Raw genomic sequence first — 22822 nt, 5'->3', positions numbered from 1 at the left:
AAAATGCTAAACTTTCACGTAACTTGGAGAAACGATGATTTAGTGGGTGACCCTAGTAGGTGGGGAGCCCTTGTTGAAAAAGCAATTGGATCTCTTTCCCCTTAAGCGAACAGTTCGAGGATATTGTGGCAGGAGATTGTGCTCAGTGGCTGGCGTGACCAAGTGTTTAAAGGAACATTTTGACGTTACAGATCAAATTTCACCTGCCTTTAGATTCTCCTTTTGGGGTAACTGGGTTATTCCTGAAGAACCAGCCATGTGGATTCCCGCTCCTACTCTAAGACAGAACGCTCCGGCCTCTGTTCATGTTTGCTTTATATCCAAGAATAATCTTCTTTGACTGCATAGATTTGGAATTTTTCTCCGTTCTGATGAGGATACAATCCCTGTTTATTACCTCAGCTTTTTTACAGTCAGCCCCACGTGTCTGCTGCTTATTTCCTCGTAGATGGCTTGCTGCTTGCTTATTCTAAATTGCTTCAGAGCTGAGTTGCTGTTTCATCTTTCCAAATCACCTTCTTAAAACGTCTATTCTTCCTGTTTCTAGGTTACAACTTTAAAGCTGTCTTGCGCTCCTTTCATGCCCAGACTGCCTCTAAGTTCTGCTGCTGCTTTTCAGCAGTATTGAATAAAATGTGCTTTCCTGCATTTTTTCTCTGTCTTCTGGCAAAAAAGTTCTATCTTGCCTCTCTACTGAACATCCCAAATTTTGTCAGCACAAGCACTTTTTTTCATATCTTCTTGGCTGTGCCTTTCTAAACGCTGCAGTTTAAAGCTTCATCAGCTTCAAGCAGATTTTTTTTGCCTGTCGTGTAAGGGTCTCCCTTTTCAAGAAACGTCTTCACAATCCCACTCTTCCTTTGGCTCCTTTTCCCTTTCTGCCTCTCTCAACTTCCAGTTGCTCTCTCCGATCAAACAGCTTCTGAAACCTCATGCGTTCCGCCAAACGTGGCAGTAGTAGATGTCCACATGCCACACTCTGTTACCTTGGCTTTGCTGTACTCATCTCATAATTTTAAGGTCTCTGGGAAAAAGTTGTATTTAGTATCTTTTGTCTATTTAAAAAAATTACGTTTTTGCTATCTAGATAGTCAGTTCTTCTTCACACTGAAATTACACCTCTCTCTCTCTCTCTCTCTCTCTGTATGTATGTATATGCACACGCATGCACCCACATATACATATATCCTATCTGTATTATATATACCCCAGTGTGGAATGCAAGGCAAATATATCACTTATTAAGCAGAGCACATAAGAACAATTCATAACAAAATCATATAATTTTGTTACCAAAGCAATTACAGCCAGTAGGGTAAATAACACTTGATATATTTTTTTGGATGTTGTTCAAAATGTTGGTTTCTGTGTCTTGGAGGAAAACTGTAGTATGCTTAATATATATTTTGGAATAGTTTATTGCACGCTTGCTTTTTTTTTTTTTTCTTAAATGCCCACAGTATCATAGTATTTGTTTTCCTTAAGACACACATGGTAATTTTTAATGTCATTTAAAGGCACATGGCCTGGCCCGGCCCGGCCCTAACTGATGTGTTTAATAACTATCATCTGTGTCCTTCTGACTAATAAATAGTTCTGTTTCCTGCTGTCAAAAATTGAAGTGAAATGCATGTGCATCAGAGAAAGAGGAAAAATCAAATTCGTCCCTCTTCAGACAATCAATCAAAAGTGACAGGCCCTTTAACATACAATTTGTAGGGCACTGTAGTTTTGAAATGGGAACTGTCTGTAGCATGTAGCTAGAAGCCTTTGTGGCTTTAACATTTGACAAAAGCACATCCACCGAATGGAAAAACAAGGCAATATATAGTTCAAGAGACTCTAAGAAAATACTTTCTCCTCGAGCAGCGCGTCCCTCTGTAAACCTAGACATCATAATAAGATGCCACACTTGTACATCTGTGGCCAAAATGTGGCGTTTTGTATTGCATTTATCCAATATTTGCTTTCTTGAGACTCACTGCTATTGCTCCCTGACATATTTGTTCCACATTCAAAACAAACTGTCTGTGTTTGGCAACATGACTAATTTAAAATGTGTGGAGCTGATTCTTTTAAAATACATCTTGCAAATCATTCTGCTAAATGTCGGAAAAATACAGCATGTAAAGATACAATGACATAAGATACTGATTTGAATTTGAATTACAAAAAGAATCTGATAATTTTAGCTAACAGTTCTCTTGATTTTTGATGTGTTTTAAGCAGAAATTAGAATTTATATTACAAGGTGTCAGAAAGCTCTTAGCATTTATAAATGCTCACTCCTGCAAGTTAAAAATCCTGGTTCATAATTCCCACTCTGGGTCTTGTGAGGCACTTTTCAATCATTTCTCTCTGCTAATTTTGGTGTCACCCTCATTTCTTTTTAAAAGATTCATTTTGAGCAAATTTGTAAATGGCCCTGATGTGTTCTACAATTTAGTCAATTACTGTTTCAGCCTGCAAGCCTCCTGGGAAACGGAACATACATGGCCTGAAGGTACGAATTTCAATAATTGTTTCAGTAAAGTTAGATGGATTTGTAATGCTGTGTTCCACTTATTGAAATGTCAAATAAAACTGCACTTTCTTGAGCTCTGACAAGCAGGGTTTTTTTTATGAGGGTGGGAGAAAGATTCATCTGCTGGGTGTTGGCTGTAATATCTGTATATACAGTTTTATTAAAAACAGTATTTCCCCGCCCCCCCCCTTTTTTTAACCTCTGTTAATAAGCTTCCTAAATTTTAACATTCAGTTGATCAACTGATGTCTGCTTCTAGCACAAGAAGAGGTGTGTGGGTTTTTTTTTTGATTTTTTTTTTTTTGGTTTTTTTAAAAGGGGAAATACTATATTCATTTGACAAAAGTAATCTATGGAACCTACTGCAATGAAATTATTTTATTTGATTCGTTCATGTATACTTACTGAATTGCTTTTGAAAACATACCCATTTTGAAATGCAGAAAATTACTAATATATTCAATGTTTGTTTTTTAGTTTTTAAAATGAGAATAAATGGCAGACATACCATCTCTGTCTTATTCTGTATTATTTAACTAAACATTTAAAATGTAAGGATAGTATATTGCAGTCCATGAATTATATAGCCTGCTAACCTACATACAGGCAAGACTTCAACCATCGGCATGCCTAGCAACAAGCTAATTAACCTTCATAGTGAAATGAGAAATTCATGGCAAATTACAGGTTAATTAGAATAGTGTCCTCTGAACACAAACGACTGATAAAGATTTTTTCCCTGCCTGCAGGTAAATACACGAGCAGGGTCTGCTAATAATAGCAGTTCAGCAGTCTCGGATTCCCTTCCAAGCAATAGGTAAGAGTCAAGAACGGGAGCATATATTTTGTTTTTGTTTTGTTTTACTATAACAGAATGGAACCTTGGGTGCAGTAGTTACCATTGATAAGCTCGATGTTGAATAACTTTATCGATATGACTACTGGGCACACTGAAGTGGGGAAGACAAAATTATCTTGATTCGTGGATCTTGTTAGACTCATTGCTCGTTGTTCAGTAGACACATTTTCTGCCAGAAGAAATGTCTTTGCGGGATGTTTCAGATGGCTTTGCCCTTAATAAAGCATCGAAATATTGTATATATACTGTGTATATATACTGTTTGTATCCGGTACAGGGACAGAACTGCATTTATTTTAACGGCTCTCAATCACTGTCTATCACAAGGTCTTTAAGTTACTTAGCAGGTTTAGGTCTTCGTTGCTTATCTCATACTAGGATTGTTTTGATTTAAAATTTGATGTCCAATTCAGTAAGTTCATTAATATGGAATTACATTTTTGAAAAATCTTAATATCTTAAGTGCCCTGCTTCTTATAGTTTCAGCAGAGTTTTGAAGTCCATCTCCTTTATATTTCTTTTCAGATTCCAGCCATGGTTCCAAAACCTATATTAAGATCTTAGAATATAAGCGAACTCTCTGCCTTTTTTTCCCAGAGATCTGTTTTTTAATACTGGAACATAGACTACTTGCGTTATATAAACTGTGTTACAGGAAGGTGCTCTACTGACTGATGTTTTGTTTGTTTGTTTTAAGCCTTGTTTATTTTTAAAAGGAAACATGAAGAAGGTGAAGCCAGACTTTTCTTATAAGTATGTAGTTGAAAGGACAGAAAGCAACAGTCAAAAGGTGAAACATGAGACTAGAAACCTCCAGAGGTCCCTTCCAGCCTAAATTACCCTGGTTCTAATAGGTGTATGCAATGTAATATTAGTTATTCTGCGTAACCATGTCTTAGTATGCTGCTCCCTTTTTTCTCCGAGAATATTTAAAAAAAAAAAAAAAAAAAAAAAAAGGACAGGCATGAATGTGATCCAAGACGTAATCCTGTTGAAGCAATTCTGTTTAGTCAGTGAAGATGGGGTACCCTTTTTGGCAAACGCCGCAGGCTGATACGGTGGGTGACTATCCAGTGCTTCCTGCCTGTGCTGGGCATGAGTGACATGACACCGCTGCCCGTTGAGGAGAGGGGCCGCTCTCCTGCGCAGCTGGCGGCAGCACCCGAGTCCTGAGACAGCGGTGACGAGCCGGCTTCACGTATCGCTAAAACCAGTTCTGGTGACCCGCTTAGTGGCTTTGCTGACTGTAGGGATAAAGGAAGCCAGTGCCTTGTGTAAATCCACGGGGGCTGAGTTTGCCCCCCACCCCTCGAGGAAGGGTTGCTGTGTGTTACAAGAGTGAAGAACCTTTCCGAGACTACTTAAAGCAAACGTGAATGTCTCTGAACCGCAGGCCTTCTCCCCGTCCATCGCACCACTAAACTAAATAAAGCTTCCTTCTGTCCCCGTTGTGCTTTGGCTTTCGGTACTTCCTGTACTTTGAGCTTGTTCTTAAAGTGCGTTAAAAATGAGGCTTCTAGAAGATTCTTGTCACCTTATTTGGTGGTTAATTGCCATTCCTTTTCCAAAACCTTCTGCACTATGAGTTTTGTTTTTGAAGTAATTGAAAGTCTCTCTTTGTTTCATGTTCACAAATTGTTAGTCATGAAAGATGACAAGATCAACTTATGTTTCCTTGGAAAACTTAATTTTTCTTTAAAGTAGTCGTGGGAACAAGAGGCCTATTAAAGAACAAAGCCACCAAATATGAAATCTGTGTTTTTGCTGTTCTTGTTAATAATGATCTGTGATCAAGACACGTGCGCATGCCTTTCAAGAATATATTATTTTGTACTTTTTTTTTTTTTTTGACTTTGGTAATAAGAGCAGACTGTTTCTTTGGGATAAGTTTTGCAGAGATGTTGCTGTCTAGGCTGTTTGCTGTGTTGAGTGTACGAGGAATGGAGTTTGTTAGGAGAGTGGTTATCAGTATTTTTGGGATGGGGGGGAAAGTAGTTTGCACCCACTAATAATTTTATCTACCAAACATATCAAGCTGATAGTTGCGCTTTGTTAAAGTTTTCATACTAGAAGAAATAATATGGGACACTTTGTCTCATCTAAGAAGACCGATACAGGAGTAGTTTCTGCTGAAAAAGAACAGGGACCACAACAGCAGTTTGAGCTGGAACGGATACGCCTGATGATCTGGACTCATCTCCCTAAATTTAAGTGTATCACTGAGACACCTAGATTAGGAGTAAACTCACCTGCTCCCCATGCCTACAGTCAGCTGAGGTGGTGAGGCACCATCAGAGGGTGCGTTCTTCTGCTGAAGATTTATATAAAATTGTTGAGGGGTAATAATGCTTTACTGGGTCTTCAAATGAGACAAGGTACCTGCAAGTAGATGAGAACCTTTTTTCCTGTGGATTTTGAAACATGTGGTGTGTGAGGATCTCTCTTTGGTTTTCTCTTTTTTTTTCTGAACTGTCAGATGCTAGATTGTAAGGAAGTACAGTCAAGTATCTAGTTTGTGAAGGTGAATTTTCTCAATTTCTGCTGTGTGCAGTTTGAGGAGTCTGCATTGCTAAAGTTAAATCTAGTCAGAATATGTAACCACAAACTTAATCTGATGGTTTATTCTTTGGTATGATTTCAGATTTCACTTCATTTTACAGAGCGAAATGGTGCAGTCATTAAAAATAACTGCATCTTATTTTTTTTTTTTTTCCAGCTTAAAGAAGTCTTCTGCGGAGCTGAAGAAAATACTAGCAAATGGCCAGGTAGGTGCACTGAATTGAGTTTTGGGTACTTGCATGACTTGTTACTGTCTAATACTGCAGTAACTGGCATACCACAGACAGGTGGAGAGATGCTTACTGCTCATTTAGTTGTAATGTGTTCTTTTAATACAGAACAAGAGAGACCATGAAAACCTTCATGATATGAATGAGTTATGTGTCCTGATTTACTTTGATTGGCATAGCAATTTGCTTCCCATTTCTCAAAATGTGCTAATCAGATTTAGCTCCAAATAGATTGAAGTACCTCACACATGTTGCAGTGCTGCCACAATTTCAGGGAAGAAAGTTAATCAATTTTGAATAACTAAGTCAACTGCTGAGTTAGAATGACCTTCGTATTTTTAGGGCAGTGCTTATTTAGCCGTTTTTTGCAAGGAACTGCTCTGCCTTATTTGGAACCCTATTTTGTTGGTGATTTTTTTTTATTTTATTTTATTTTTTATTTATGTATATACTTTTAAGTCCTGGAAAGCTATCCTGTTACTTTCTCTTTCTGCTCCAGGTATTCAGATTCTGGCACCCAGAAGTGAAAGGTTTAGCGTAACAATTGAAGGACAAGCGGACAAACGAAGCAGTCATTTCTTCCCCATTTTGAATTGAACATATGTGCAGACCCACAGTAGTATAATGACTTTAAATGTACACCATTAAATTAAACTACCCTAAAATAATCCCAGATTCTTCAGTAGCAACGTAAATATGTTTTAACGTTTGTCATGGTGAAAGCCCTTTGATAGCCTTGGAGGCAGGCACCTGTCCGTTGCGATCAAGCTTGCCTATTAGGCTCTATTGACTGAGACATCTGTGTCACTGCAAATAAAAGACTCTTATTGATTTTCTTAACTGCTGTTCACTTCCCCTCCATGTTTCGAAGGCTGAAATCTTAATTATCTCAGATGCGTATTCAGTGCCTTCACACAATGACCTCTCCAAGCCTCATTGGCATTTCATGAATCAAGTAGTTGTAGTTGAGTGTGTCAAGAAGATAAAGGCTGGTCTTCATGCTTGTCCTTCAGTATCACCTGTAACGTTGTGGTCTAATAGATGAGAGTGCCCCTTTAAATTGCGAGTCTGCCAGCCCAGGATTGCAACCTTGCTTATTTGGCACTGAATCCTGTGAATACAGCTTGGAAATATATTTTTTAGCTTGTCGGCATTCCTTACATGCGCACATAGTTTCACGGAGTCTTACTGGGTAGATTTGTTAAATGCTTTTTAAAAATTGTATGTAACCAACATATATCTCTGGGTAACTTAAAATTACATAAGTACCAACAGCATACTTTTGAACATTAGAATGAAACTTAGTCTAATTCATAATATTGCTGGCTCCCTTCTAGAATAATTTTTTAAAAAAAAAGTAGAATTACTGAACATGAATAAAAGCCTTTTTCTCATAAGCCGAATTTGGCATTTTGTTTGTTCTAAGCAGTAGAAATGATGATTTTGCATACCCTGCAATACATCATTACAGATTTTTCATTGGTAGTAGAGTGGTAGAGTTGTAGAAAGGTGTAAAGGAACCAAAGGCTGTTACGACGCTATTAAAAATTTAACTTATACCCCTTCAAGACAGAAAATTCAAAATCAGTTTTAATATTACCTTTTCACTCTGGTCTAACAGGAGTTACGTAATATTTTCTTTCAAGAGAAAATATTTTTTGTTATGCTGCATTTTATTCTGCAAAACTTGGTCACAGATTCATAACTGGAAACGGGTTTCTTGTTGTAACTTTAACTTTTCTTCCTTTGGGGGATTAAGTCACACTTATCATTATTTAAATATGGGTTGGGTTATTATTTTTTATTATTTTTGGCAGTTTATGCTTTCAGGCACTTATAATGATATTCCTCTGGTAGTTTCCATTTAGGTTTAATAAGGAATTCATATTAATCATTAAAAGAAGGGGACATGATTCTTCAGGATAATCAAATATTGACAGGTTAGAAATAGCTTTCTGCCTAGGTTCATTGATATAGGTGATGTGATATAAATATTTATTTCTTTTCTGTCACTCAGAGTAAATGCCACCAATTGATTCAGCATTGATATAGTGTCAACAGTTCATAAGAAACATTTGACTGGCTTGTGTTTTCCGATTAGTCTCTGCTCTATAAAGTGGGATTTACTAAATCTCTTCAATTGTCTGCTCATAGAGTGTGACTGCTTTCTGAAACCATTATTTCTTCGATTGGTAAAGCAAAGGTATGGCTATAGGACTTTGCCTCTGTCAGGCCTCTGCATATAAAATAAGGATTAATTGGGCATTTTGTTTTTAATGATTTACAAGAGATAGGCACTGATTTCTTTCAAAAACAGCAGGTATAAACAAAGGATGTTTTGTTTGCTGATCCGTAATTGAAGTCTGTTTCTCTTTTTCATTAATTCTGTTAATATTGGCATACGATCAAATTTGGTTTTGCAAGTTTAATATTCCAGTCCATACTGTCAAGCTCCTTTGTGTTAGGTTATCATTTTATGATTGAGGATCCAGTTTTCCCGGTAAAATAAATAAATCACAACATGTTTTTTGGCATCTTTATTTGAGCCAGTAAATCACACTTTATCTCTCTATCGTTTGCTGGCAGATACTTGCTCCCCCCCGGTCTTCCTGTTTCTCCCGTGGTTCCCGGTCGCTCCTTTGTGCGTAGCTGACGAGAATTGGTACCAGGCTGGCAGCAAGGGAGAGAAGTGCAACATCAGGGCAAAGAGCTGCTGGTGTCTTTGGCTTTTAGGGAATGGCATGAAGAAAACACTTTTTACCACTTAGTAAGAAGCAGGAGAAAAGAGAAGATGCTTTATGTCTCTGGTTCTGCTCAGTTTGTTGCTTATAAGTTGCATCACTTCCGCCACCCCCGGCAGTGAAGACACAAATATTTTCGTAGCTGTGTGGATTCATTAAGTATTTCTCGTGCAGTTTTCCTTATAAGTACGTTCCTGGAAACGTATAAAAGAGATGTTTGCTGTTACCTCAAAGAGCGGAGAATGAAAGTTCTCTGCCTTAGGAGAGCAGCAATCCTTAAACACTCTATGTGCTTTAAATTAGATAGTGAGGGAAATTTTTATTGCAAAGAATCCAGTAGAGATTCTTTATGGCTTTCAAACCTCATTCATGAATTCTTTCTCCTTGTATGAGGTGTTTCCCTCACCCTTCATTTGCATTTTCTGATTGATACTATAAGCAAGACAGTTTTAGTGATAAGGTAAGTTTTCAATGTAAACCCTGCAGTGGCCCATTCCATACTGCCTTAAGACATCTGGCCCAGGTTTAATTACAAGTAGGTGATGATGCAGAGTCAACTTCTGCTTTGAGGTGTTTCTGATTGTCTCAGAACTTACACATTTCAACCCAAATTCAACCTTTCAACTGAGAGAAATACGTAGAAGAAAAGTGTTTCCTGGGAGAAACAAGCATGCTTTTTATTCGGCTGGTGAAAGAACAGAACGCAAATTTTGAAGTTCAGCATTCCTGTCGTTAAAACATATTATTTCAAATCAGTTAAATACTCCACTTTCTGTTGGTAAAACATGCTGAATATGACTGTTCAAGGCATTTCAGCTTGTTACCAATACTTACTTGTTCCAGCTGAAGGCAGGGGCAAAGTTCCTGTTATCTTCCCTGACATCGTATGGAAGTGGACGCTTAAACGTGGCTGAGTAACTGAAGGACACGTGTCCCCACTGAATTTTAAAAGCCTTTTCAGGAGTTGAATAAATGAACAGATAGTTAGCTTACGGCAAGCTCCGCGTGGCTCTCACCATGGTGCTACTGATACTTGAAATAGCTAATTTAAAGCTATCTCAGATATGTTTGTGTGATGTCTAATGACATCAGTGATAGCAGACCGGACGTATTGTTAGGTATTTTTTGAAATGCCTTTTAGCACATAGAAATGACAGGAAGTCTTTAAGCTGCCAAGCCAACTCGTGTAAAATGTTTAACTGATATCCTATAAAATAGAAGTAGATTATAGAAAGAAGTTAATGATTTGCTAAAAGATTCCTAGGAAGATATTATTTAAAAATTGAAATTATCCAATCATGTATTGCTTATAATGATCAGGAAATGGAGGGAATTTTTTGGCTTTTTTTGTTTGTTTGTTTTTAAGCATAGAAAACGTGTGCAGCCTGGAATTTATTGTGATGTGAAGGGTTTGTTATGGTGGTGGAGGTGGTGTTTCCAAGTATACACAGGCTTTCCAAAAATATCTGTGGTATTTTCGAAAAGGTGGCTTAGCTTGAAAATCAGTATAGCAATATTTGTACGGGGGAAGGGTGAACTGTAGTTTTACTTTTGGCTCGCTCATCTAGGGAGCCAGTGTATAATCAGCTCTTGCAAAATCCACGTCAGAAGGACCGAGAATGCGTGTTTGCCACGTTCGGTGCTTATATCAGGCTTCTGCTTGGCTATCTGAGGACATCATCATGCTCTCCGCAAAGCTGTCCCAGTGCGAAGGAAGCTTCTGAGACACGCAATCTGTTACGTAACTGAAGCAAAATTATTTTCGTTGGATAATAATTGAAGAGTATGTTTATTGGAAAATACTCACTTTAGGTAATAAGTGGCTCATTTAAGCTCCGCGGAGCAACCCTACCGATATAACCTCGTCATTCGATTAGTATCAATTATGCTGATTCTAGAAGAAGTCATAAACTTTTCCAGCTGTACATAAGATGACAGTTTTTTGTTGGATTGTTTCCATTCACCTCCAACTTTGGCTTTGGTTATGTGCTGTTCTGGAGACCCTTTTCCTATCAGTATCTGTGACCTGACCCTCTTGAGCTATATTATATCATTCCATTTTGACACCTTTTATCAAACTTTAATGAAATGACCCAGGCAAACAAATTGTCATTAAACTTTCCATCACTTTGTCCCTTGGTATCGTCTTTTATAAATTGGACAGCAAATGTTGTATTGATCTTCTCGTTCTTGCAGCTGAACTTGAAATGACCCAGACTGCTTGTTGTTTATGGCCTAGAGTTGCTTTTCCTTGACATTTCCATCCACAGCATGACATCTCTTTTGTTTTTCTTTCTTTCTTGTGGAGATGAATGAACAAGACATACGGTATCGAGACATCCTCGGTCATGGCAATGGAGGCACAGTCTACAAGTGAGTGTTGAATTTCACTTAAATTTTTTAAAAAATTTAACAATTTTTTTTCTCCTTCGTGTGTACAATAAGATGTAGGTGGGCCATTGCTGCTCTGCAGAAAAAAGTGTGAAAGAAATTCTAAATGTAAACCTTTTAAGAATTATCTTTACATATTTGCAAGGTATCTGCTTCTGGGTGCCATGAGGACTGGTGCATTTTTATTATCTTTTTAATGCTTAGCTTTGAATCCCTCTTGGGTAACAAGTTAATGGTTCACAAGTGGAACTTGAAATATCCTGAAGCATAATGAATTGCCTTCGGTATTTGCAATACCATTATTCTTGCCTGCTTACCACGCCCTTTGCTAGCCCGATACTGCGAGTGACACCAGTGGGATGGGATGACACCGATGCTCTGCCTTTCTCTAGCAATTCAGAATTAGTAAATACCCTTTCTCTGTTGCAGTGACTTCCCTCCCTTATGAGCAGCTTCACACACAGGCTGATGAATATATTAAATTATCAACTCCCCTAAATTTTGGTGGTGAAGCTTCTACCCTGCAGCCAGTATTAATTTTAATATTGTAAAGATTATAATAGCAGAGAGAGAGTTTTTTTTGACAGGAAAGTCTTTCTCATGCATAGTGCAAAGTTTAAACTACATAATGTAATATCTGGTACTTAATAGTCTGCAGTGGTGTATGAAAAATATTCCGCTAGGAATTAAGAAATCCATACTTTGTAAGAAAGCCCTGAGGGAGTAATAAAGGTTTCCTCCAGAGAGCTATTTACCATATACAGTAACCCAGCATCCCATTATGATTTTGTTTATACCTTAGACATTTTAACTTTGATATTAACATTTTTTAAAAATGTTTTAAAAGCTACAGTGCATTTCGTTTAGTTTCTAATTGGCCGCCAACGTTGTGAAACAGCTGGCTTTGGTCTCCTTGCAGAAGGTTTAATGAAAATGGGCTTCTGAAACCTTTAAGGGAAAAACCTAGTTTTTGAATGGACTCTTCAGAAATTAGATTAGCCTTGCAGACGGAATGTAGCCGAGAAAGCTCATTCACGTTCTCTTGTAGAAAGAGACTTAAACCAAGAAACTTGCAGAAATGATCTTCTTCTCTTACTTTAAAAGAAGAAAGATTTGAGAAAGGGTGTTGCAGTTTACAGCCCAATCAGTGACTTCTTGCTGTTTTCTGATTTAGAGAAGGTTCCTTCCCTTCCCCTGTACTGGTAGAGGATGCGGGAGTGGGTGCAAGTGGGAGAAACGTTGCAAAGGAGAGCCACGTGCTCTGATGCTTGTGGAAGGCATTGAAGCTCGTTTAGGGAAAGGAATGTCCCGCAGAATAAGGGAGTCCACATGTGTTATCGATATGTTATTGTTACCCAACTTTGTGCATTTATTTCATTTATTTATTTATTTTGAGAAGTAGCTGAAATAAGGGTGAAGCAATGCAGCATCATCAGTCGCGCGAGAATGACCGTACCAGGTCATTCCCAAAATATCTCTCGCCTTCATCCTTGGTCTAACAGTGGCCAGTGGCCAAAGTCTAAGGACTGTAGACTAAGGCAAGTGAATGGAGATGCTTCCTCAGGACATGTTGCAAGCTTACAGCAGGCACCCTGCTACCCTGTGCAAGATGACCTTCATCTGACCTGCTCAGGACTGGATAGGGTTGCTTGATGTGGTCTGGCTACCTATTTCAGCATGTTTGGGCTATCCAATGGCTGTATTGTTATGTGGTGTTTCTCTGTGCAGTAGTACCTTGGCACTGTAGAGTTGTCAGCCACTTACCTCTGTCTTCCGCTATAACTGTATCTAACATCTATCCTGCTCTCAGTGTTTCTGTCTCACTCTAGCTTTTGCAGCCATAGCACAGGGGCTTCACTTCCTGTGCCTACAAATAGTTTTTGAGCTTGTTTAGCAGATATCTTCAGCATGCTAGAGTTCAGTGCCTTCAGTTCCACCCTTGTTTGGATGCTGCTGGACATTTTTAACCTCATTAAAGGTTCTGAAATTACACTACAGCTTACATTAGGAAAGAAGAGAAGATGATGGTGGATGACATGTGAGGGTGGAGGGAAAGAGGTGAAAGGAAGGAGAAATCTGCAGACTGTGGAGGAGGGAAAATTATGAGACAGTTGAAGAGAAGAGTTTGTGAGGGTGAGACAGGGAGAGAGGAAGGAGAAAACTCCTGTGTGCTTTGCTAATCTTCTTGCATTAAGAACCTGCTGAACTTTGTCTCCAGTTGTCAGCATGTTCGTGAGCTCACTGCTGACAAGGAACAGCTCTCTTCCGTGTTTGCAGTGTGTACGTAGCCGGTAAAATGATATAGTGCTTTTAGGTGATGAAGGTGGTATAAAAATGTCTCATTTAATAGTATTGTCACATATGTAGTATGTGCTCCAAATCCTGTAAAATCTGTACAGGAAGTTTGGATGAAATGCTATATGAAGCCAAACTTGCACCTTTTGACTTTTTCTTGCCTTTCTGAAGGGCAGTATAGTTATGTGTCTGCTCTTTGTTTAATATTTTTACAAAATTTTCTCTTTCAAGGAGTAATACTTTAGTAAGAGTCTGCAAGAGTGATAAAGGGACAGAGGCGTGAATGTTCAAGTAACAGCAGATAATAGCACAGGAGGGAATGCATGGCATTTCTGGCAGCTCTCGTGCATTAACTTGCTGCATTGTGTGGGCTGATCCTGTGATCTGCTTGGTTTAGTGGTTTTTTTTTTTTTTTTGAGTATCACAATTGTCTTGGGATTGGGAAAGTAAAAATTTTTAACTGTAAAAGCATGACTCCTCTTCTGTGTTATGGAAAATATTTCTACTTGCCTTTCTCTTTTTCTTTTTATGTTCACATTTTAAATTATCAATTTCTGCGACTTCACAGTATTATCTCCAGCATAAGCATCATCCGGCATGTTCCAGAGAAAGTGCACCATTCTCATGGGTGGTTAGTTTACCCATTCCTGAGGTCTGACACTTTTGGCAATGCAAATAAGAGCAGATTATAAATCTGAAATGAGTTTTGTCCTGAAACCGGACTGCTGCTAAGGTAGGCATATCTGTCAGATCTTCCTGTGTTGGCTTCTTGTTCTGTTGGGTTGAAGAGTTGTACCACGTTACTCTTTCATCCCTGAAAAGCTGCTGCTTGCTGCAGTTGCAGGGAGTTGGCAGTTACCATGCTGGGGGGGGCGAGGTGCTGTAGATGAAAAAGAGCCAACTTCTTATGTTGGGAAAGTTACCCCTCCTTAGCTCCCTTGCTAAAGGAGCAGCTGTGTTACACAATCCACTAAGAAATTGCAAGATGGAATACTTACAGGTAGCTGGATTGCACTAGTCATAGGTAGCAGCCCACATATATTTTATTCCAGTAAATCAATGAACATTTGTCAAATAAAATTAATTGCAAACGTTTGGCTGTTTTCCTCTTCAAGCATTCCATGCGGTGGGCTTGTTTCAGAAGAGGCCGTGTGTAGTATTGATTGCAATCTAAAGAACGAGGGTGTGTATGTGGTATCTTTTTTTTCTTTCTTTCTTTCTTTCTTTCTTTCCAGCACTTCATACTAAGTCATATCCATTACGGCAATGATATATTATCAGCATTCAGCAAACAAGATAGCGTGTCGCAGGTCGCTGAGCAAAAATTTTCAGCCTCTCTTTCCATGTGAATTAACTACTATTGAAATAGTTTATTGAGATTGAAGTATTGATCACTTTTCATGCTAACCTTGGCTGAAGCGGGGGGGAAGGGGAGGTGGGTTTGTTCTCTTTGAAAGACGCTATGTTTAGTTAGAAAATGTATTTCATTTATTTGGGTTCTGCAGCGGCAACTGTTTTATTGCTTGGAGAAGAGGTATCTTAGCTTTATTTTTATGACAGTATAATTATACTTTAGAAATACGCTTGATTACTGTGTGTAGCAAAATTGTTCCAGTATATTGGCTTGGCCAATATTGCTATACAAACAACTTTTCAGTCAATTGAGTCTGGTAAAAATCAATACTTTATTGCAATATTTCTAGTGAGAACTTGCTGAATCTAAATCTTTTTCCTTTTCTAAAAAGAAAAGGGATTTTGTGGTGGTTTGACTTCCTTTTTTTCCCCTACCTTTTGATACACTATTTTCTTACTTAAGGAATGGTAGAAATTATAGATACTGCAAATAAATGCTTTTTGATTGTTTGAATATACAGACCTGACACAGAATGGAAGTACGTACCCTGTCCTGAGCAAAGATTGTCAGGGAAAGCGAGGATACCTGCAATAGCAAAGAGTGAAGGCACCCCCCGTATCTTTCTCTTCTATTTACCAGTCGTTCTAGTTGGTTTATGTCATTAAGTAGGATACCTTGAGTATTAACGGCCCAATTCTATGAATTCTTGGAAACCCTCAGCTACCACTGCTTTCATGGAGTTTTGCACCTCGTAAGATTGGCCCTGAGACTGTTATATTGGTAGATGTTTTAGCTCTCCAGCTTTGCAACAGACTAGAAAGTCTGTTCTAATTTTTTATCAACTATTTTATAGAAGTTGATAGGATGGGGAATGTACAGTGTTGACTGCTTCACAGCAGGAAAAAAAAAAAGGTTGTATACCAGTGCATCTAGGGTATTTACTGAAATTGCTTTTTGGAAAATAATTCACCAGTAGGTCCAAAAGACATTTAAATTAGGTGCTTCTCTGCTCCATCTTTTAGTTCCATCATTGGCTGCAGAACTCTGAGAGACCATGTCTTGGTAAGATTGCTCCTTTACTTCAGTGAAATAATGTTAACGTTTCGATTTGTTATGTAATGTATGTACTCTACCAGCCAGTCTCAGAAGTAGTCGCATTAAATTATTTAGAGCTAAAATACTTAGCTGTGTATATTTTGAATCTGGCAAATAATTACTCTGTGAAGTCTATCACTCATGTGGCATATCTGAAGTGTTGCAATTTCCTTTCTTTACACATGAGCAAAAGGAATATTTTTATTTTATACGTTCTTGCTTTATAATTGTAAATAATAAGTGAAATGTTCAAAGAAATCTTTTTAGGTGATGGTGACTACAGCGTTTTAAGTACTTGAAATTTTTTTTTTAGAGGTGTATTGCGCATAGTGTGTAAATCTTCTGGTTTGTTTTAGAGGAGTCTTCAGTAGCAGCAAGCTATAACATTCAGCGTACTGCAATAAACATGCCATAATTAATTTGTAAAGTTACCTAACGTCTAGAAAGGAAGGTGGGGGAGGGAGGATTGGTTATCATCTTAACAAAACGCTGTTCAGCCAGACAGTTTCACAATAAGTTGAGTAATTGGAAGAGAAGTGGCTGTTGATGATGTACCGGCCAGAAGAATCGTATAGCTAGGGAAAATACGGATAAATGCCGAAGCTTAATTTGTTTGAGCAATTTACTTGAGCAATTTTGCTGTTCGCTTGAGTTGTACATTCCAGCATATGCCCATTTCTTTATTTTCTATCTCAACCAACCTTGGGGTGCCCCATTAGCACATTACACAGAGCGCATGGCAAGACAGCTGGGAAGTTGATATCTCTTGCAAGACAGCCTGCAAACTGTGCTATCCAAGTGTATTGCAGATCCTCTGTACCATTAGCAGGGAAAAGCGATATCAGTTCTGGAGTGAGGAAGTTGGAGATGATTTCACTCAGTTTGAGAGTGAGGAAGGTGGAGGTGATTTAGTTCTGTTTGCTGGGTTGGTGATGGAATTGCTGGAGTTCATCATCGTCTTGTGTAGCTTTGGCTCTGCAAGGTTTGCTGTCTCTGGCTTTTCTCTCTGCTTCTAATGCAAGACCCTGGTGCTTTTCCAGCACATTACTGTCATGAAGGAGCTGTCTCAGAAGCTTTTTTGCAGTGCAGGTGTATTCTTCAAAAAATATCATGTACCTCTCAAATGTTGCTGAAAGCCAGTCTCTAAATCTCAGCAGTGCTCTCTTTTTCTTGTAGTCTCTTGTGGAGTTCTCCTCTGCTTTTCCATTCATTGCCCTTTTTCTGTATGAATCAACAATACAGTAATAATAATTTGCCCCTCTTTAAAATACTTTCATATATAGATTTTTCTGCGCTTTTTGCAAAGGAGACTAATGTTACTGTCTGCATATGACAGAAGGCTAAACAGAAACAGAGAGGGAAGTGATATATATATATATATATATATATATATATTTTTTTTTTTTCCCCCCAAGCTAGCAAAGTAGTGACAGAGCTGGGAACTGAGCCTGTTTCTACTGGTTCCCAGTCCAGAATGCTATCAACTCAATCACAGTGCTTCCCATGTATTATACTTTCCATAAGAGGTTCTCATTGTGCTTTATAAATATTAATCATCCCAGCATAGTGCTATGATGTAGATCTGAAAAACAAAGTACAGGAAAGTTTTAATATTTTGATCAGCGTTCTGAAAAATTTGTGGCTACTGGAAGTCTGAAAATCACATCTTCCTTCATTCTTGTGTTACAACTGCGGAGCATTCTCCTGTACTTTCTTTCCCGGATTGCATTCACTTTGTTTCTCTTGGTTACTTTGTTTTATTTTTAGTCGCGCTGAAACAATAATAGCTAGATTAAGTTGGAAATACCCCCACAACATTTCTGCATATTATCATTACAGTTTAAACAAGACTGACCAGTGATTGCTCTTCACTTGTTTCTTTTGACCCCAGCCATCACTTGCCTGCCTCATAAAATCTGTTATGCACAAAAGTGCATAAAATGAAGATAAAGTACCTCCTTCAAGTCTGACAAAAACCATTCCTTTGCAGAATGGTAGCTGCAGTGAAAGTAAATAAATGAATGGACAGCAATCACAGCCTAGTTGATGAAACTGTTCAATTAAAGCACAGGCATTTACATGGTGTAATTTCCCTAAATTGCCAATGAGCCCCTTTAGACACAACCAGTGTTCAAATTGATTTCAGCATTGATTTTGGCTGAAGCTGATAAATTTCTGCTTGTTAGTTAAAGTAATTTTGCAGAAGACTTTGTACTGCAGTATTGAAGTGTTCATTTAGCTGATGGTTAAAAGAGGAGTTATTTACAGAGGGCTCTACTGTTGTTCTGAGATGGGACAATTCCCCGATCATCTTTTTACTTTTAATTTTTTAGGCTTCAGTATACCAATCAATAGGTTATTGAAACTGATTAAAATGTATCCAGCCAGCTGCCTATGGCTGTTTAATTAGAAACTGGATGATTCTTAAATTAAAGTTGTTTTGCCTGCGTTGTATGCCCATGGTCCAGAGGATTAAGTGAACAGTAATCCAGAAAATGTAAGCTGCTTGTGTTACTGATGAGTGAGGGGTTGTGCAAGCGCACTGCAACTCTCTTTGCAGCTTTCCCTGACTTGGGAGATACCAATTTCTTCATTACAAATAAGTCTATGTAACAGGGAATTGATGGGATTTGCAGCAGCCAAGTTATGCCAAGCTTATAGACACTGACTGTTCCCTAATATTAAATACTACTTTAAATAATGGTTTTGCTTATACAAGTGAATGTGAATTGATAGGGACGGAAGAATGTGTCCTTATGTAGAAGTCCCTTTTTGCTGTTATATTGGGAGAACTTATCAATGTTGTGTTTTTAACTCTCTCCTTAATATCAGTTTGATGTCTCTGTGAAGAACAGCGCTTGGAACAGCAAAGGCAAAGTGGTTCCCCCCCCCCCTTTTTTTCATTTCTGTTCACCTCAGGTTCTCTGAAAACGTTCAATCGAAATGCTAGGAAGTAACTGCTCGATGTTCGCTAGTTACCGTGGAATATAATGATTAGCCAACCATATGCCATTCTGATCTGTAGCTATTTTCTGTGTACATCACTACAACTGTTTTAATGATGACGGCAAGGAACAATGCAAAGACCCACTCCTAGTCTGTATCATCTACATGTCTAAAGTGTTGCTCATCACCATGGTGTCTAAGTGCAGTTCAGTAGTGATTGAGCAGAGTAACTAATGTCACGGTGTTTCTTCTGTCACCTGTTCCTGGCAGAGAGGCACGCGTAGCTGTGAGTCGTCTTTGGGTAGGGCTTTATATAGCGCTGAGGAGTTTTTTTTTTTCTTTTGAGCATTTGTTTGTTCAGTGCTGTGAATTGTGGTGGATCTTAGGATACTTTATTCTGTGTTCACTTGCTCAGGTTCCTAGAGGGCCTATTCATGGGCAGAGCAGGAGTATAGCCATTTCCTGCAAACGTCTGCTGCGTCTAATCTGAACTAAAACTTGGATGCAAGCTTTCTACTTGAAATTGAGCTGTGATTAGGAAAAAAACCCACCAATTTTAAGTATTATACTGAATACCTAGAAAAATTCTGCTTCTTGGTACAGTTCTTTTTTTTTTCCGGTACTGGTCTAGGAATTACTGAACAGCTCCATGTTTCTTCTGATAGTTGTCGTGGTATGAGAGTGTCTTGAACACATCTCTCTTGAACAAGTGGTTTGCTAATGCAGCAAATGCAGCTTTAGGTCTCCCTGTGGAGAGATGTGAAGATCTAAATAGCCATAGCCATAGCTGTCGCATGCTTTTCAGCTCACTCTGATTCAAATTTCTTCCAAAAATTTTGATGGGTTAACTTTGTACTGGCAGGCTTTATGCTGCATCAGATAACGTCTGTCCATGTCAGTCTGAGCTTACGACCACTCTGCTATCTTCTCTCCTCTTTCAGCTAGTTTAAAGCCAGCAGCAGCAATATGTTACTGTGTGTGCATCTGATCTGGTTTAGTTCAGTGCTAGTGAGTGGCTGAGTATTGCTGATGGTGGAAGCACAGCGTCCTCAAGCACTGTGTCCAGCTGAAAGCCGAGTGGTCTCTGTGGTTAGTCCGTCCTGTCTGTACACCCTAAGGAGTAGGCACCGAATTGCAGTGGAGTGGACACAAGGAGAAAGATTTGTAATATAGTTTTAGAGGATGACTCTGAATGTTTGGCTACAGTGGAGAAAGAAGATTAATGTAAGTGGTAACAGATGGAAATAGTAGTAGATTACAGAATAAAAGAGATGAGGGATCTGTTCGGTTTTGCTTAGGCTTGGATGCCAGGACCTTCTCTTTCCAACAGAGCTGGGTTAAGTGAGACATTTTACTATTTTACATTTTCTTTATGTGGCTTCTAGTGCCAATGTTACTCTTCTGAAAAGTTTAAAATTTAGATACGAGTATTTTTGTTTGTTTTCTAGCTTAACAACAAATCACTTTGCAGTCAATATTCAAGCATCTGTAATGGGATTTTAGATAGAAGGGAGGTTGGCGTAGATTGTTGTTTGAACTAGCACAGTCCCCATAAAAGCCCCTTTTCACAACTGCTGTGCACTTTGGATTTCCTGGTTTAACAGCCAGAGAGTCAGGCTAATGTCTATTGCAGAAGGCAACAACTGTCAAAGTGTTTATTTCCTAGAAACAATTTGAATCTGTTTCTTTAGATGGCCATTTGAGTACGTGACAACTCTATGTTTAGAATGCCAGAGTCTGACCAGGAGCACGACAGACCCTGGTAGTACTATGGGGGGGGGGAAAAAAGAGAAAAAAAAATTAACAGTAAACCAAATCTGTGGGTGATTTGCTGCACAGAGGATGCAGCTGGTGACTGGCATGTCATTCTGCAGTGCATAACACTTAGCGAATTTTATTCATCTTGCGCAACGCGATGACGTAGTCGTTTTGCTCTAGGTTATTTCTCATAGGTCAGGAAAACGTTCACTTTATCTGACTCTATTCAGTTCCCTTACATCTGAAGGTGCTGCTTGCTACCGCAGTCACTTTTTGTGTTAATTTTTAAACTCAAATGAAACCTAGGGCTTCTGTGTGTTTAATGATTTCTGTTATACTTTGCGTCAGTCCCAAAGACCTTTTGCATGCCTGTTCTTGCGTGTGTCATCAGAGCGACCCTCTGCTGAGGGGGATATCCAGAGGACCTCCTCTGCATCTCATCAGTGTAGTAGCGTGGGTGAGCTGATACAGATATGGGTAAACTGAACAATACCCGCAGTTCTTGTCGAGTGGAATTATACTTTGATATTTTTAACAGATGTGTATAATGAACAAATACCAAGATGTGAAGCAGGAAGAGAGAGAAAGAGATGTATCTGGGAGAGAGAAAAAAAAAAAAAGAAATATTTACTTTGCGGATGTATGAACAGAAGGATAACAAAAAGGAAGTGGGTTTATGGTCTAATCTCAGGAGTGAACGACTGTGGTGGCGTTGGTAGTCACATGTATCTATGGGCAGAATTCCTCTCTCATTAATTCAGGAGAGGAAATTGAACAATTCCAAGACTTGCTTAAGTTCAACTTAAATTCCTGGAGGAATTTTGTTTTCTTCCAGAGAAATTGTTTTTGGCACAGTGGAGCCACAGTCTAAATTAGAAAACCTGTGCCAGTTTTTTTTAGAGGAGGAGAAGTGTTGTCATTTGAACTCTTCTGAGCCTTGAGATTTTGCATCAGTCAGTATGGAGATTTCAGGAAAACAAGTACTTTACTCGGAACTGTGGTAGAATTGTTATGATCTTCTGTCATCTTGTATTAAGGAAGCAGGTTAATTTAGGTACCATAATACCTCCTGGATTTTTATTACCTCTGGACTTGTAGGTGGTTCTCCTCATTTTTGGGATGTTCCTGTGCAAAATCTAGAAATTCACAGAATTTGAAAAATGTTATGAAAGAATGAGGCACCTGAGAAGTATGTTGCGATTCTGCAAATATGCTGGTAGCAAAAAGAAGTTCAGGGAAATTATAGGCTTCTTCATAAATGGCGAGATAGCCTTTTCTGTATAATCCGTCGCTGGGCTAACAACGTCAATAGCTTTTTGAACTCAGTCTTCACGTGCAAAGTCTGCTCCCAACTACTAGCCCAGCTTGGGAAGGAAAGGACAGCCAACGCTGGAGAAACAGCAGGTTAGGGACTACTTAGTGAAGCTGCATACATTCACGTCCATGGATGATATCCCCCTGCAGGTGCTGAAGGAGCCAGCTGGTTTGTTATGAGGCTGCTGTCTATCATCTGTGAAAAATCATGACAAAGGCAAACTCTTCTCAGTCATGGCAGATGATACGCAAGGGGCAGTGGCGTCAGGACCTAGGAAGTTCAGATTGGAAATTAGGAAAAGCTTTTTCGCAAGGAAGATGGTGCAGCACTGGAACAGGTCACAAGAGAGGCAGGGGCTTCTTCATCCTCCAGCGCAGCTAGCCCGAGCCGCGCTGAGCTCACCCAGCGTTACAGTCCTGCTTCACGTGAGAAGCCGCGTTAGACGGCGGGCAGAGGGCCCTTGCAACCAACTTTCCAGTGGTTTCACAGGAGGCGGCGCATCTCCTAAAAGCATTATTTAGCAGAATGACAGAGGAAGCACCGATGCTTTGCGTGAGCCAGTAGATGTAAGCTTGTGGCATTGGCCGTATGTTTGCGTGGTACCTTGACTGGAGGGGAGCGTTGCTTCCCTGCTCCTCAGCAGTCACATCGCTAATGTAACAGCAGTCAGTATATCATTTTGTCATATTTGCTGATGTTAGTCATATTTCTAGGAAGGGAAGGGACTGACTCATTGGCATAGCAGACAGGTCATG

At 39.0% G+C, this 22822-nt stretch overlaps 1 protein-coding gene across 8 annotated transcripts in view; it reads left to right on the top strand.

The window, feature by feature from the left end:
- Positions 1–22822, top strand: part of MAP2K5 (mitogen-activated protein kinase kinase 5) — a 146117-nt gene that overhangs the window by 20501 nt on the left and 102794 nt on the right. For all 8 annotated transcript variants that reach the window (XM_068958133.1, XM_068958130.1, XM_068958134.1 and 5 more), the window contains exons 5-8: positions 2463–2503; positions 3274–3341; positions 6100–6148; positions 11222–11286. In XM_068958133.1, coding sequence (XP_068814234.1) covers positions 2463–2503; positions 3274–3341; positions 6100–6148; positions 11222–11286 — 223 coding nt within the window. The remainder of the gene's footprint in view (positions 1–2462; positions 2504–3273; positions 3342–6099; positions 6149–11221; positions 11287–22822) is intronic.

This window comes from Struthio camelus, chromosome 12, assembly GCF_040807025.1.
Source record: "Struthio camelus isolate bStrCam1 chromosome 12, bStrCam1.hap1, whole genome shotgun sequence".
Taxonomy (NCBI): domain Eukaryota; kingdom Metazoa; phylum Chordata; class Aves; order Struthioniformes; family Struthionidae; genus Struthio; species Struthio camelus.
Note: the sequence above shows the minus strand (reverse complement) of the source record. Positions and strands in the feature narration are given on the sequence as shown.